The sequence below is a fragment of the Melanerpes formicivorus genome, unplaced genomic scaffold (genome assembly GCF_026170545.1).
Source record: "Melanerpes formicivorus ecotype bairdi unplaced genomic scaffold, bMelFor1.0.p_v2 SCAF_62, whole genome shotgun sequence".
Lineage (NCBI taxonomy): Eukaryota > Metazoa > Chordata > Aves > Piciformes > Picidae > Melanerpes > Melanerpes formicivorus.
The window spans coordinates 1316965-1333886 of NW_027142414.1; the positions used below are offsets into that span (position 1 = coordinate 1316965).

The 16922-nt window shown below is 49.3% G+C and overlaps 1 protein-coding gene across 3 annotated transcripts in view; it reads left to right on the forward strand.

Moving 5' to 3' along the window:
* Positions 1-16922, forward strand: part of SLC39A9 (solute carrier family 39 member 9) — a 32241-nt gene that overhangs the window by 7250 nt on the left and 8069 nt on the right. For all 3 annotated transcript variants that reach the window (XM_068162100.1, XM_068162098.1, XM_068162099.1), the window contains exons 2-5: positions 57-165; positions 5577-5768; positions 9211-9279; positions 10456-10541. In XM_068162100.1, coding sequence (XP_068018201.1) covers positions 5600-5768; positions 9211-9279; positions 10456-10541 — 324 coding nt within the window. In that variant the 5' untranslated portion in view covers positions 57-165; positions 5577-5599. The remainder of the gene's footprint in view (positions 1-56; positions 166-5576; positions 5769-9210; positions 9280-10455; positions 10542-16922) is intronic.

A 16922-nucleotide genomic window follows, 5' to 3' on the forward strand; every position in this document is an offset into this window, starting at 1 on the left:
AGTAAAGAAAGCATTTTCATTCTTAAAGATGATGCTTGTTTTGTACTTGGTTGCAGGAGAAATTAAAGTTGGTGACTGTTCTGGGTGCTGGGCTGCTGTGTGGAACTGCTTTAGCTGTCATTGTGCCAGAAGGAGTACACGCACTTTATGAAGATGTTTTGGAGGGTAAGAACCAAACCCAGATGGCCTTGCTTAAGATTAATTTGGGTCGTGTATGGGGGCTTGTTTCTAGGGCTTTTAATATGAGGTTGGTGGAAGGGTTTCACAGCCATGTGTCACAGAACCATCACAGAATCACAAAACTTCCATAGGCATGATACTGCCTGTTTGTATGATTTGACAGAGGAGTGTGATTAGGCTGTGCATCAATGATGCTTCCTGGGTGATCCAGTCATTTGTGGGGCCAGGTTCTGTACTGTGCATGGGACCTCAGCCTTTTATGACATGTTATGCCTAGTGTTCCTTATTCTGGGAAGAGTTATTTTAACTTCAAAGGAGGTGTACAATGCTTTTGGCAGAGAATGGAATTGTGAACTATTTGCAGTTGCTTTTTGTAGTTAAATTTACTCCTCATTAAAGCAATTGAAGGAGGTGTTTTATAGATTTATACTTGCTTTTCCTCATAAGAATTTGTCCTCTGAAGCTGAAGAGCATCTTGGAATTAAGTTACCTGAAAATTGTGGTTATACAAGGCTAATTCACAGACTAGGAAGCATGTCTTGGGTGGTGGTGTCCATTACATATACCTACTGGCTTGTGGTGGTGAGTGGTGCCACATCCAGCTGGAGGCCAGTCACCAGTGGTGTCCCCCAGGCCATCAGTGCTGGGCCCCATCCTCTTTAATATCTTCATTGATGATCTGGATGAGGGGCTTGAGACAGTCATCAGCAAATTTGCAGATGACACCAAGTTGGGAGCAGATGTTGGTCAGTTAGAGGGTAGAAGGGCTCTGCAGAGGGACCTCGACTGACTGGACAGATGGGCAGAGTCCAATGGGATGGCATTCAACAAATCCAAGTGCCGGGTGCTGCACTTTGGCCACAACAACTCCATGCAGAGCTAGAGGCTGGGGTCAGAGTGGCTGGAGAGCTGCCAAACAGAGAGGGACCTGGGGGTGCTGATTGACAGCTGCCTAAACATGAGCTAGCAGTGTGCCCAGGTGGCCAAGAAGGCCAATGGCATCCTGGCCTGCATTAGAAATAAGTGTGGCCAGCAGGAGCAGGGAAGTCATTGTGCCCCTGTACTCTGCACCGTTTAGGCCACACCTTGAGTCCTCTGTCCAGTTCTGGGCCCCTCAGTTTAAGAAGGACATTGAGACACTTGAATGTGTCCAGAGAAGGGCAACAAGGCTGGGGAGAGGCCTTGAGCACAAGCCCTATGAGGAGAGGCTGAGGGAGCTGGGATTGTTTAGCCTGGAGAAGAGGAGGCTCAGGGGAGACCTCATTGCTCTCTACAGCTACCTGAAAGGGTAGCCAGGAAGGGGTTAGTCTCTTCTCTCAAGCAACCAGCACCAGAACAAGAGGACACAGTCTCAAGCTGCGCCAGGGGAAGTTTAGGTTCGAGGTGAGGAGGAAGTTCTTCACTGAGAGAGTCATTTGTCATTGGAATGTGCTGCCCAGGGAGGTGGTGGAGTCACCATCCCTTGAGGTGTTCAAGAGGGGATTGGATGTGGCACTTGGTGCCATGGTCTAGTCATGAGGTCTGTGGTGACAGGTTGGACTTGATGATCTTTGAGGTCTCTTCCAACCTTGGTGATACTGTGATACCATGATGCTGTGGTTCCAAATGCAAACATCCTCTTCTAGTCTGTTGCTGATCCTCAAAACTTCACAGCCTCTAATGAATAGCTCAAAGCTAACTGCAATCATGTGTCCTGTAGGGAGATGACTGGAGAACATCTTATACCCCAAAGCCTTGGTAAACCTCAATTAGAGGTGAAGACATTATTTTAAGTAGTTATAGTAGTTTGAGCCTTAACTGGTTTTTAAGATGGGGGCAAGGCTGAGAATTCCTCCCCTGCTTCCCCCTTCTCTTTCCTGATTGAGAGGGGGAAAAAAAAAAAGAAGGGGAAAGAACAGGGAGAGATAAGGGAAGGAAAAAAAAAAGAAAGAAAGGCGGGAGGAAGGAAAAAGGAAGGTAGCAAATCTACAGAGAAATAATTTGGAGTCAGTTGGGAAGTAGAGAGGTAAAATTTTATTTTTATATATATATAAAACAATAACAGGAAGGGTTCACAAGGGTTAGGAACAAGGATGGATGGGGAAAATATATTCAAACCCAACAGTCCTTGGAAGAAGCGTGGATGTAGCAGGTAGGAGGACCAGCCCCAAGCACGTGGCAGAGAACCAGGAAGCCAGCTGCAATGCTCTTAGTCCTTTCATCCCCATGAGACAGAAGTAAAAGAGAGCAAATGGCTGCAGTGTCTTCCTTTTTATAGGCTTGCTGGACAGGGTGGGGGAGTGGAACAGACTAACTCAGTTTCCTAGGGGAAAACCCCCTCTGGGGAGAGCAAGGCTCTCACAAGCCCCTCCACCCTGCTTTCAGGATGGGTGTAACCCATCACAGTAGTCAGGGCCCATTACCTCTGTTTGGAGCTGTGGTTTCATTACCATAGCATGTATGGGTTTTTTTCCAATATGCTCAGAATCAGAGATTTGTCTGCAGGTCAACAGCAGGTTGCAGGGGAGACAGGGAGGTTCTGGAGAACTTAGCAAATGTCTGATGTACTGGTGTTGCTAATCTGAGAAAGAGAAGTAATTGAGATACTTTCCTTATGCTACCATTTTCCCCCCCTGTTTCTACACTGTTATAAATAGTGTTTTGGTGATATGCTTTAATTTTCCCTGGTTTAGTTTCTACTATGTTTATGTCACTCTGCTTAGATATAAAGTTAACAGAAGATAATATATAAAATCATCCTTGATCAGGAAGTGAAAGAACCTCTGATTATGCTTTTATACTGTACTGTAATTTGTGCACTCTAACGAGCTGTAGTTGTGGGTTGCTCTCCATTCAATTTTAATTCTAAGTGGACTAAATTTTTCTTGTAATGATATGGCTAGGAGTAAATACAATTGCTGTGCATGTTTGCTTTTTTTAACTCAATGGGGCTTGTTCACATAGGAAATCTACAGTCTGCTGTTCAGAGTTTTATGCTCCATAACTGAAAGTTCAGTGTCTGGAGAAAAAAGGCAATTCCCATTCCTGCAGTAGTAATATCAGAAGTGTTTACTTTGGGGGGGTGGAAAAGAGAATTTATGTGAATGATTTCAGACTCCATTCCTAAACTCACAGCATGGTGTCTAAAGCCAATCTCTCTCTTCATACATTTTGTTCTAATTGCAAAGAGGCAAAAATAATTGGCATTGTTTTCTCAGAAAAGGAGGCTATTCAAAGTGCAGTTTAAGATTATGGTAACATGGAAGCTTTTGGTGCATAGTTGGGTTTTGGGTTTGCTTTATTTATTTTTTTTTCCTTTCCAAAATTCATCTATGTAAATAATTAAGCCTAGAAAGGTGCCTAAGGGAACACTGAGGTATATTCATGTAACTGGGAGAAAAACAAACAAACAACAAGAGAGAGGTCTTTGTTTTCTCAGTTCGGAGTGTAATTTAACTCTGAGACTGGTTGTTACCGCAGCAACATATTTGTCATTGATACAAAAGCCATTTACTTCTGTATTTTCCCACAAGCCACAGAATAAATAACTTCTAATTTTGTATCTTGTAGGCTGAGATTTTTGATTGTTAATTGGTCATAACTTACGTAGGCATGTAGTGAAACCTTGGTTTGTGTTTTACCAAGGAGAAACTTCTTTACTTGGAGGGTGCTGGAGAGCTGGTTGCCTAGAGTGACTGTGGGATCTCCTGCTCTGGAGACTTTCAGAACCTGCCTGGACACATTCCTGTGCAACCTGATCTAGGTGTACCTGCATTAGCAGGGGGCTTGGATTGGATGCTCTCTAGAGGTCCCTTTCAACCCCTAACATTCTATGATTCTGTAATTACAGGTAAATAAAATTCCTCTGGCAACTTCAGCCTTTTGTTGTAGCTGGTGAAACCGTATAATCACTTTCAGAAAGACTGCCCTAAGTTACCCGCTATTTTTTATGGCTTGAAATGATCCAGAGCAGGGTTAACTTTTTAATACAGGTGGCAGCAATCTTGCATGGTCTAAAGTTACTGTATTGATCAATCAATGTTTTTGAAATCTTTCAAGGGCTGCCAAGCAGATTTTGATGTGCTTTGTCTGTGGTAATGGCATTGTGCCAACATTTTGTGTGGTAGGATGGATATACCACTGTATCTAATCCAAAAAGATATATGAGCACTCCAGCAAGAAGATCACTTGATAGAGTCACAATTTTGATGTTAACATCTGAAACTTCTCAGAATCATAGAATTGGCAAGGTTGGAAAAGACCTCAAAGATCATCAAGTCCAACCTGTCACCCATCACCTCATGACTACTAAACCATGGCACCAAGTGCCATGTCCAATCCCCTCTTGAACACCTCCAGGGACGGTGACTCCAACACCTCCCTGGGCAGCACATTCCAATGGCTAACAACTCTCTCTGTGAAGAACTTTCTCCTCACCTCAAGCCTAAACTTCCCCTGGTGCAGCTTGAGGCTTGAGACTGTGTCCTCTTGTTCTGGTTCTGGTTGCTTGAGAGAAGAGACCAACCCCCTCCCGGCTACAACCACCCTTCAGGTAGTTGTAGATAGCAATGAGGTCTCCCCTAAGCCTCTTCTCCAGGCTAAACAATCCCAGCTCCTTCTGCCCCTCCTCATAGGGCTTGTGTTCAGGGCCTCTCCCCAGCCTCGTTGCCCTTCTCTGGACACGTTCAAGTGTCTCAATGTCCTTTTTAAACTGAGGGGCCCAGAACTGGACACAGGACTCAAGGTGTGGCCTAACCAGTGCAGAGTACAGGGGCTTCCCTGCTCCTGCTGGCCACACAATTCTTGATGCAGGCCAGGATGCCATTGGCCTTCTTGGCCACCTGGGCACACTGCTGGCTCATGTTCAGCCAGCTGTCAATCAGTACCCCCAGGTCCCTTTCTGTTTGGCAGCTCTCTAGCCACTCCAGTTCCAGTCTGTAGCTCTGCATGGGCTTGTTGTGGCCAAAGTGCAGCAAAGTCACTGTAGTTAGACACGTGTCACTGTTGCTAACCTGTGAAATGATTTGACAATACTTTTCAGTTATGAACTCTGCACCAAATGAAGCATTTTATCATTTGGAAACTTAATTAAAAACCTATCCAGCTATCTTCTTCCCCATTCTGAGATTTTTAGAGTCAGTTGGAATTCACCTAATTTCAGAGTAGACAAAGTAAACAGCTTGAGGGGAGGCATGGAATTAGAAGATGTTTAGGGAAAGGAAACAACCCTGGGGCTTGGTCTCCAGGTTCTAAGGTGGTACTGACCTTTGTGGGACAGCGTGCTGACTGAGCTGCTGTTGTAGGCCGTATCAACGGGCTGTATCAGTGCTAACTTGTTTGACTAGAGATTGCTGCTTTGAGATACAGAATTGAAGAGAAAAAGGACTGTGTCAAGTTTAGTCTTCTGTCTCCTGCAGGGAAGCATCACCCAGCAAGCGAGATGCAGCATGTGATGGAGTCTGAGAAGGTAGCGGAAATGCCGGCTGTACACGAGTACGGCCATGACCATTCCAGGTTGCATGCCTTCATTGGTGTATCCCTTGTCCTTGGCTTTGTCTTCATGCTGTTGGTGGATCAGATAGGCAGCTCTCATGTGCATTCTACAGATGGTAAGTAAAGATTCACTTGAGTGAGATCTACCAATTAATCTTAATTAGCAGGGGCCCCCCCCCCTTTTTTTTTATGTGGTTGAATTTGACCAGTTGTGTTCAGTTTCAGTAGGTGATCTGTGTGAAATGTTTGTGCTGGGAATCTCTCCTGGAATTGATCATCAGTTGAGAGATTGCTTTTCTACTGTGAAATAACTGTAGGAGCACCTATGGTGTGAGGGTGGAGGGGGATTGGCACTTGAGTTATCTGGTTTACAGTATCACCCATAGGGGACTTCTTTGGCTTTCAGGTTAGTCTTACCTTTGTTTGTTGTTCCTATTTAATTGTCATACATGTAGGTAAAATCTGCAATGACCTAAAAGTTACATTCAAGAAAGATTGCAGAAATTACTAGGTGTAAGCTCTGGTATTTTGCTGTAACTACACTCCCACACTAGTTTAGAACCTCACTTACTTCAGAATATTTTCTGCTTAGTCCAAAGATTTCTCAATTTCATCAGAAGAATCTAAAAATGCCTGCAGTTGCCTTTGTTTCCTGCCTGCAGCTTCATGCTCAGACTCTAGCTTGAAATGCACCAAAGGTGTTTTATCATCTGGAAAGGTATTTTGCTGCCTTTGGCTATTCATGTTCTCCCATGTAATCTCCTCTGATGTTGGAGTTTGGCCCTTCAAAATCAAGGCATTGATCTCAAAGGAAAGGTACAACACACACACAGAGGAGAGGAGAGATGTATTAGCTGGGTCCTTGGCAGTTCACAGTGTAGCTGCACAAATGCTTGTATGGGGTTAGTGTGATGGCACAGATGGGAGACCAGTGCAGGGGCTATGTTGCCTGTGTGCACTTGAGGAGCATAAACAGAGCCACAGCCATGGCTTGCTGATTTCCAGAGCTGTTCAGAAGAAACGGTGGCAGTGAAGATGAGGAGGGGATAGAGGTGAGCAACTGCCAGGAGAATCTTTGGTTTGTGCAGGTTGTGACCCTTGCTTGTGTCTCTGATCAGAGCCAATACCAGGAGGAAATTTACTATGATCTGTCTCAGAGGTACATACAGTAAGGTAGAATATTACATAAAGCTTTATCTGGCCTGTACCTCTGTCACAGGACATACAGCAGTGGTGTTTGTAATGCTTTTGAAAGCTACTGAAGTAAAACACTGTTTCATTTGAACCAATGTCTTGTAGTTTTGTTATTTCCCAAGTGGATAGGCCTTGCTATGTTTAAACCAGAAAAATTCTGTAGGTCAGAATTGAGGTATGAAAATAAACTCTCTCCTTGAGTTAGTTTTGGTCACTCCAAAACAAATATATTCAGATATTCTTGGTGAGTATATCCTATTTGGTATATCATAGCTATTAACCCAATGTACCTTATGCAACTGATGGCTCAAATAGGCTCCCCTTAATTCAGAAGACCTATCTGGACAAAGGGAATACATTTGTTTTCAGCCAGCTCACTTCCCTGATCTGACCCATTGGGCAGCTACATGGGTGCCTTGGCATAAAGAGTGGAGAGTTGGCAGACAGGCAGGAGAAAGGTAACAGAACCTGACTTTCTCTTCCGGTGGCAGTGCAGATTTAAAGTAACTAAGTGCACTTTCAATCAGCTTACTGACCACTAGTATAGTTAAATAATGGCTCTTTAACTGTTTGGAATTAAACAGTTTAATAATAAGGAATTTCTACACTTGTGTAGGGCCTACTTTCCCTATTCATTGCTGTAATTATTTGCAACAGCTTCACCCCCAATTAGACAACTCACAGTGGCAGCTATTACCCTGCTGCCCTGTATAATTAGCCTACCTGAGTGTGTCCTCAGACAATTGTCAAAACCATTGCAGTCAAAGCACTGGATCTCAACAAGAACTGGCTGGAGGGCCAAGCCTCGAGAGTGGTGGTGACTGGTGCCACATCCAGCTGGCAGCCAGGCACTAGTAGTGTCCCCCAGGCGTCAGTGCTGGGCCCCATCCTGTTCAATATCTTTATTGATGATCTGGATGAGGGGATTGAGTCCATCATCAGTAAATTTGCAGATGACACCAAGCTAGGGGCAGGAGTTGATCTGTTAGAGGGTAGGAGAGCTCTGCAGAGGGACCTTACCAGGTTGGACAGATGGGCAGAGTCCAAGAGCATGAGATTTAACACATCTAAGTGACAGGTTCTACACATTGGCCACAACAACCCCATGCAGTGCTACAGGCTGGGGTCAGAGTGGCTGGAGAGCCGCCAGGCAGAAAGGGACCTGGGGGTGCTGGTTGATAGTAGGCTGAACATGAGCCTGCAGTGTGCCCAGCTGGCCAAGAAGGTAAATGGCATCCTGACCTGTATCAGGAGCAGGGAGGTCATTCTGCCCCCCTACTCAGCACTGGTTTGGCCACACCTTGAGTCCTGTGTCCAGTTCTGGGCCCCTCAGTTTAAGAAAGATGTTGAGTTGCTGGAACATGTCCAGAGAAGGGCAAAAAGCTGGGGAGGGGTTTGGAGCACAGCCCTATGAGGAGAGGCTGAGGGAGTTGGGGTTGTTTAGCCTGGAGAAGAGGAGGCTCAGGGCAGACCTTCTTGCTGTCTACAACTACCTGAAGGGAGGTTGTAGCCAGGAGGAGGTTGGTCTCTTCTCCCAGGCAACCAGCACCAGAACAAGAGGACACAGTCTTAAGCTGCACCAGGGGAAGTTTAGGCTCGAGGTGAGGAGAAAGCTCTTAACAGAAAGAGTTGTTAGCTGTTGGAATGGGCTGCCCAGGGAGGTGGTGGAGTCACCATCCCTGGAGGTGTTTAGGAAGAGACTGGATGAGGCACTTGATGCCATGGTTTAGTTGATTAGATAGTGTTGGATGATAGGTTGGACTTGATGATCTCAAAGGTCTTTTCCAACCTGGTTATTTCTATTCTATTCTATTGCTTGCATTTCTCGTCTGTGGTGTGTAACGTTGGAGAGAGATCTTTGCAGCTGCTGCCGTGACAAGTAGAATTTATTGTTTACAAGGAACTGCCAGAGAATCAGTGCAACAGGGACTGCCCCAGAATGTCACCTGAAGGAACATGCCAGTATTGAGCTATGTGGGGAAAAAGTCATCCTGACTCTTGGAGCAGCTCTGGGTTCTGAGGATGCAAAACTAGCTTTTCTTTTTCTAGGTAGCACAGAACTTCAGCATTTGGTTTCAGGACATTAAGGAAAACAACTGCTCCTGCCTAAATCAGTCATCCTGTAAACCACAAAGAATTCTTTGTGGCTCTGGCAGCTGTTTGCTGCTAGAACTTCAGGTGATTTGAAGGTGTTAGGAATCAAACTATTTTACAGTAAATCTAATGCAGAAATACAGAAGCTGCTCGTTTCTTAACTTAATTGCCTAAGCAGCTGGTAGAGACTTGCAGTAATACAGTTGTTTTCTTCCAGCATAGCTTATGCATGTGTGTTCTTTATCCTGATTTGCCTTGTGACTCTTTCAGACCCAGAAGCTGCAAGATCAGGCAACTCCAAAATCACCACAACACTGGGACTAGTAGTCCACGCTGCAGGTAACGTGGGACCTATTGTTAGCACTTTCCAAGGACTTCCTTTGCTGTGTGGGGCTCATCTTCCAGTGTGATGGAAACCCTTGGGTTTTGGTTTTGAATGTGTTGTGTTTTGGGGTTTTTGTATAGGGTTAAAAAAAAAAAAAAAGGAGGAAGGATAAAAGGAGGGCAAGGAAAACTAAGAATCTTACCCAAAACTTACTGGGAATATATCCTCTAGTGCTTAGAATTTTCCATGCAGTTTTATTTGGGTCCAGTATTTTGACTCTCTTTTTCCCATCAGAAAAGTTGTGCAGTGCTCACTCCGTGCCTCTTCAGTTCTTTCTGCTGCTTTTGCTGTTAAGATGCTAATACATCTAATAAGTAGCAGGAAAGACCTTTGGGGTTCCTTGTCAGTTGGCCTGTGTTTGTTAAAATACTAAGTTTAAAAAAGCATCTTGTGGGGGGAAAAAAAGGGACATTATAGGGTGGAGGGCAAAGATGTGAGTGAAACGCATTTGGACTGACTTGTAAAGGCTGACAAATCGGTGCATGTGCTGCAGATGTTGAAACTTTCACTATGTATCTGCAGTGTAAATCTGGGTTTATAATCCCTCCTGCTGAAGGCTGTTGTATGGGTGAGTCAGGATGTTAATATACTCACTAGAAGTATGTATATATACTAAGGATTAATACAGTAGCTGTTTCCTGTTTCATTTAAAGTGATAAAAAGAGTATTTGCAATAGTGTTCCTATTGACAGGTGGGACTTGATGATCTTTGAGGTCTCTTCCAACCTTGGTGATTCTGTGATTGGGAAATTAACGGATAAGAATTAAAATTCTTTTAATGCTTAGATTGTAAAATTTAGGCAAGAAGACACTTCAACAGAAGCCCAAAATAAGGGCAATTGTTATCTGGTTCTAATTTGTTAGACTGTGCCAATGGTGAACAGATTCTCTGGTTTTTATGGTCTTGGGAAATAGGAGACAGCTCCCGTGGAGGGTTGTTGATACCCTTGAAATTGATGTGGTTTAGCAAAGGGAAGTGAATCATGTGTTGGTTTGGGATGGGATTGTTAGTGACATTTTGAGTAGTGGGTCTTCTCCAAGAAACATATTTTTCATATGGTCAGATGCTGAGGGAGTGGGGCAGCTGTAGCTGCTGAGGGATAATCAGTGAATGTGCACTCCTCTTTCAGCTGATGGTGTTGCGTTGGGTGCAGCAGCTTCTACTTCTCAGACTAGTGTCCAGCTGATAGTGTTTGTTGCGATTATGTTGCACAAGGTAAGTCATCATGCAAAAAAAAAAATACTCTTCTTTGTTCTGTAAAGGACTCTTAAAGCAGACAGAGGTCACTGGACATTGCAGATTTCCTTAGTGATGCAATAGGAAGCTGTGTAGTGCCACTGAAATGAATGCTTTCCCTGAAGCTAGTGTGGTGCACTGGTTAGGCCACACTGGAAGTACTGTGTCCAGTTCTGGACCCCTCAGTTTAAGAAGGACATTGAGACACTTGAATGTGTCCAGAGAAGAGCAACAAGGCTGGGGAGAGGCCTCAAGCGCAAGCCCTATGAGGAGAGGCTGAGGGAGCTGGGGTTGTTTAGCCTGGAGATGAGGAGGCTCAGAGGAGACCTCATTGCTCTCTACAACTACCTGAAGGGTGGTTGTAGCCAGGAGCGGGGGTTAGTCTCTTCTCCCAGGCAACCAGCACCAGAACAAGAGGACACAGTCTCAAGCTGCACCAGGGGAAGTTTAGGCTCAAGGTGAGGAGAAAGTTCTTCACAGAGAGAGTCATTCACCATTGAAATGTGCTGCCCAGGGAGGTGGTGGAGTCACCATCCCTTGAGGTGTTCAAGAGGGGATTGGACGTGGCACTTGGTGCCATGGTTTAGTCATGAGGTCTGTGGTGACAGGTTGGACTTGATGATCTTTGAGGTCTCTTCCAACCTTGGTGATACTGTGAAATACTGTTGCTTTTTTTGTTTGTTTTGAGGAAACCAAACACTGCAAACACACGCAAGCCACAAAACCCCACAAATTACCAAAAAACCCCACCACCACCAAAACATGAAACCACGAACAAAAACCCCGAAGAAGCCTCTATGTGCTAGCTGTAGAATTTTTCTGATGTAGGTACAGAAGCTATCCTAAAGATGCATGGTAGTATCAGGATGATGAAATGCCAAAATGCCAGAAATTAATATGGAGAGAGAGACTCCGGGCAGAATGTACATGAAATTTTTCTAAGATCTACCTGAAGGGAGGTTGTAGCCAGGTGGGGGTTGGTCTCTTCTCCCAGGCAAGCAGCACAAGAAGACAGTCTCAAGCTGCGCCAGGGGAGGTTTAGGCTGGATGTTAGGAAGAAGTTCTTCATAGAAAGAGTGATTGGCCATTAGAATGGGATGCCCATGGAAGTGGTGGAGTCACCATCACTGGAGGTGTTTAAGAAGAAACTGGATGGGGTGCTTGGTGCCATGGTTTAGTTGATTAGATACTGTTGCATGATAGGTTGGACTCAATCTCAAAGTTCTCTTCAACCTATTCTATACACTTCGCTCTGCTTCTACCCGCTCTGCTTCTACCCGCTCTGCTTCTACCCGCTCTGCTTCTACCCGCTCTGCTTCTACCCGCTCTGCTTCTACCCGCTCTGCTTCTACCCGCTCTGCTTCTACCCGCTCTGCTTCTACCCGCTCTGCTTCTACCCGCTCTGCTTCTACCCGCTCTGCTTCTACCCGCTCTGCTTCTACCCGCTCTGCTTCTACCCGCTCTGCTTCTACCCGCTCTGCTTCTACCCGCTCTGCTTCTACCCGCTCTGCTTCTACCCGCTCTGCTTCTACCCGCTCTGCTTCTACCCGCTCTGCTTCTACCCGCTCTGCTTCTACCCGCTCTGCTTCTACCCGCTCTGCTTCTACCCGCTCTGCTTCTACCCGCTCTGCTTCTACCCGCTCTGCTTCTACCCGCTCTGCTTCTACCCGCTCTGCTTCTACCCGCTCTGCTTCTACCCTCTGCTTCTACCCGCTCTGCTTCTACCCGCTCTGCTTCTACCCGCTCTGCTTCTACCCGCTCTGCTTCTACCCGCTCTGCTTCTACCCGCTCTGCTTCTACCCGCTCTGCTTCTACCCGCTCTGCTTCTACCCGCTCTGCTTCTACCCGCTCTGCTTCTACCCGCTCTGCTTCTACCCGCTCTGCTTCTACCCGCTCTGCTTCTACCCGCTCTGCTTCTACCCGCTCTGCTTCTACCCGCTCTGCTTCTACCCGCTCTGCTTCTACCCGCTCTGCTTCTACCCGCTCTGCTTCTACCCGCTCTGCTTCTACCCGCTCTGCTTCTACCCGCTCTGCTTCTACCGCCTCTGCTTCTACCCGCTCTGCTTCTACCCGCTCTGCTTCTACCCGCTCTGCTTCTACCCGCCTGCTTCTACCCGCTCTGCTTCTACCCGCTCTGCTTCTACCGCTCTGCTTCTACCCGCTCTGCTTCTACCCGCTCTGCTTCTACCCGCTCTGCTTCTACCCGCTCTGCTTCTACCCGCTCTGCTTCTACCCGCTCTGCTTCTACCCGCTCTGCTTCTACCCGCTCTGCTTCTACCCGCTCTGCTTCTACCCGCTCTGCTTCTACCCGCTCTGCTTCTACCCGCTCTGCTTCTACCCGCTCTGCTTCTACCCGCTCTGCTTCTACCCGCTCTGCTTCTACCCCGCTCTGCTTCTACCCGCATCTGCTTCTACCGCTCTGCTTCTACCCGCTCTGCTTCTACCCGCTCTGCTTCTAACCCGCTCTGCTTCTACCCGCTCTGCTTCTACCCCGCTCTGCTTCTACCGCTCTGCTTCTACCCCCTGCTCTACCCCTCTGCTTCTACCCGCTCTGCTTCTACCCGCTCTGCTTTACCCGCTCTGCTTCTACCCGCTCTGCTTCTACCCGCTCTGCTTCTACCCGCTCTGCTTCTACCCGCTCTGCTTCTACCCGCTCTGCTTCTACCCCGCTCTGCTTCTACCCGCTCTGCTTCTACCCGCTCTGCTTCTACCCGCTCTGCTTCTACCCGCTCTGCTTCTACCCGCTCTGCTTCTACCCGCTCTGCTTCTACCCGCTCTGCTTCTACCCCGCTCTGCTTCTACCCGCTCTGCTTCTACCCGCTCTGCTTCTACCGCTCTGCTTCTACCCGCTCTGCTTCTACCCGCTCTGCTTCTACCCGCTCTGCTTCTACCCGCTCTGCTTCTACCCGCTCTGCTTCTACCCGCTCTGCTTCTACCCGCTCTGCTTCTACCCGCTCTGCTTCTACCGCTCTGCTTCTACCCCGCTCTGCTTCTACCCGCTCTGCTTCAACCCGCTCTGCTTCTACCCCGCTTCTCGCTTCTTCACCCGCTCTGCTTCTACCGCGCTCTGCTTCTACCCGCTCTGCTTCTACCCGCTCTGCTTCTACCCGCTCTGCTTCTACCCGCTCTGCTTCTACCCGCTCTGCTTCTACCCGCTCTGCTTCTACCCGCTCTGCTTCTACCCGCTCTGCTTCTACCCGCTCTGCTTTCTACCCGCTCTGCTTCTACCCGCTCTGCTTCTACCCGCTCTGCTTCTACCCCCGCTGCTTCTACCCGCTCTGCTTCTACCCGCTCTGCTTCTACCCGCTCTGCTTCTACCCGCTCTGCTTCTACCCGCTCTGCTTCTACCCCGCTCTGCTTCTCCCTCTTCTACCCGCTCTGCTTCTACCCGCTCTGCTTCTACCCGCTCTGCTTCTACCCGCTCTGCTTCTACCCGCTCTGCTTCTACCCGCTCTGCTTTCTACCCCCGCTCTGCTTCTACCCGCTCTGCTTCTACCCGCTCTGCTTCTACCCGCTCTGCTTCTACCGCTCTGCTCGCTCTGCTTCTACCCGCTCTGGCTTCTACCCGGCTCTGCTTCTACCCGCTCTGCTTCTACCCGCTCTGCTTCTACCCGCTCTGCTTCTACCCTCGCTCTGCTCTACCCGCTCTGCTTCTACTCCGCTCTGCTTCTACCCGCTCTGCTTCTACCCGCTCTGCTTCTACCCGCTCTGCTTCTACCCGCTCTGCTTCTACCCGCTCTGCTTCTACCGCTCTGCTTCTACCCGCTCTGCTTCTACCCGCTCTGCTTCTACCCCGCTCTGCTTCTACCCGCTCTGCTTCTACCCGCTCTGCTTCTACCCCGCTCTGCTTCTACCCGCTCTGCTTCTACCCGCTCTGCTTCTACCCGCCTCTGCTTCCTACCCGCTCTGCTTCTACCCGCTCTGCTTCTACCCGCTCTGCTTCTACCCGCTCTGCTTCTACCCGCTCTGCTTCTACCCGCTCTGCTTCTAACCCGCTCTGCTTCTACCCCGCTCTGCTTCTACCCGCTCTGCTTCTACCCGCTCTGCTTCTACCCCTCTGCTCTACCCGCTCTGCTTCTACCCGCTCTGCTTCTAACCCGCTCTGCTTCTACCCGCTCTGCTTCTACCCGCTCTGCTTCTACCCGCTCTGCTTCTACCCGCTCTGCTTCTACCCGCTCTGCTTCTACCCGCTCTCTTCTACCCGCTCTGCTTCTACCCGCTCTGCTTCTACCCGCTCTGCTTCTACCCGCTCTGCTTCTACCCGCTCTGCTTCTACCCCGCTCTGCTTCTACCCCTCTACCCGCTCTGCTTCTACCCGCTCTGCTTCTACCCGCTCTGCTTCTACCCGCTCTGCTTCTACCCGCTCTGCTTCTACCCGCTCTGCTTCTACCCGCTCTGCTTCTACCCGCTCTGCTTCTACCCCGCTCTGCTTCTACCCCGCTCTGCTTCTACCCGCTCTGCTTCTACCCCCGCTCTGCTTCTACCCGCTCTGCTTCTACCCGCTCTGCCTTCTACCCCGCTCTGCTTCTACCCGCTCTGCTTCTACCCGCTCTGCTTCTACCCGCTCTGCTTCTACCCGCTCTGCTTCTACCCGCTCTGCTTCTACCCGCTCTGCTTCTACCCGCTCTGCTTCTACACCCGCTCTGCTTCTACCCGCTCTGCTTCTACCCGCTCTGCTTCTACCCGCTCTGCTTCTACCCGCTCTGCTTCTACCCGCTCTGCTTCTACCCGCTCTGCTTCTACCCGCTCTGCTTCTACCCGCTCTGCTTCTACCCGCACTGCTCTACCGCTCTGCATCTACCCGCTCTGCTTCTACCCGCTCTGCTTTCTACCCGCTCTGCTTCTACCCGCTCTGCTTCTACCCGCTCTGCTTCTACCCGCTCTGCTTCTACCCGCTCTGCTTCTACCCGCTCTGCTTCTACCCGCTCTGCTTCTACCCCTCTGCTTCTACCCGCTCTGCTCTACCCGCTCTGCTCTCTACCCGCTCTGCTTCTACCCGCTCTGCTTCTACCCCGCTCTGCTTCTACCCGCTCTGCTTCTACCCGCTCTGCTTCTACCCGCTCTGCTTCTACCCGCTCTGCTTCTACCCGCTCTGCTTCTACCCGCTCTGCTTCTACCCGCTCTGCTTCTACCCGCTCTGCTTCTACCCGCTCTGCTTCTACCCGCTCTGCTTCTACCCGCTCTGCTTCTACCCGCTCTGCTTCTACCCGCTCTGCTTCTACCCGCTCCTGCTTCTACCCGCTCTGCTTCTACCCGCTCTGCTTCTACCCCCGCTCTGCTTCTACCCGCTCTGCTTCTACCCGCTCTGCTTCTACCCGCTCTGCTTCTACCCCGCTCTGCTTCTACCCGCTCTGCTTCTACCCGCTCTGCTTCTACCCGCTCTGCTTCTACCCGCTCTGCTTCTACCCGCTCTGCTTCTACCCGCTCTGCTTCTACCCGCTCTCTGCTTCTACCCGCTCTGCTTCTACCCGCTCTGCTTCTACCCGCTCTGCTTCTACCCGCTCTGCTTCTACCCGCTCTGCTTCTACCCCGCTCTGCTTCTACCCCGCCTCTGCTTCTACCCGCTCTGCTTCTACCCCGCTCTGCTTCTACCCGCTCTGCTTCTACCCGCTCTGCTTCTACCCGCTCTGCTTCTACCCGCTCTGCTTCTACCCGCTCTGCTTCTACCCCGCTCTGCTTCTACCCGCTCTGCTTCTACCCGCTCTGCTTCTACCCGCTCTGCTTCTACCCCGCTCTGCTTCTACCCGCTCTGCTTCTACCCGCTCTGCTTCTACCGCTCTGCTTCTACCCGCTCTGCTTCTACCCGCTCTGCTTCTACCCGCTCTGCTTCTACCCGCTCTGCTTCTACCCGCTCTGCTTCTACCCGCTCTGCTTCTACTCCGCTCTGCTTTCTACCCGCTCTGCTTCTACCCCGCTCTGCTTCTACCCCGCTCTGCTTCTACCCGCTCTGCTTCTACCCGCTCTGCTTCTACCCCTCTGCTTCTACCCGCTCTGCTTCTACCCGCTCTGCTTCTACCCGCTCTGCTTCTACCCGCTCTGCTTCTACCCGCTCTGCTTCTACCCGCTCTGCTTCTACCCGCTCTGCTTCTAACCCGCTCTGCTTCTACCCGCTCTGCTTCTACCGCTCTGCTTCTACCCGCTCTGCTTTATACCGCTGCTCTACGGCTGCTTCACCAGCTCGCTTCTACCCGCTCTGCTTCTACCCCGCTCTTGCTTCTACCCGCTCTGCTCTACCCGCTCTGCTTTCGTACCCGTCTGCTTCTACCCAGCTCTGCTTCTACCCGCTTGCTTCATACCACGCTCTGCTTTCTACCCGCTTGTCTTCTACCCGCTCTCTGCTTCTACCCGCTTGCTTCTACC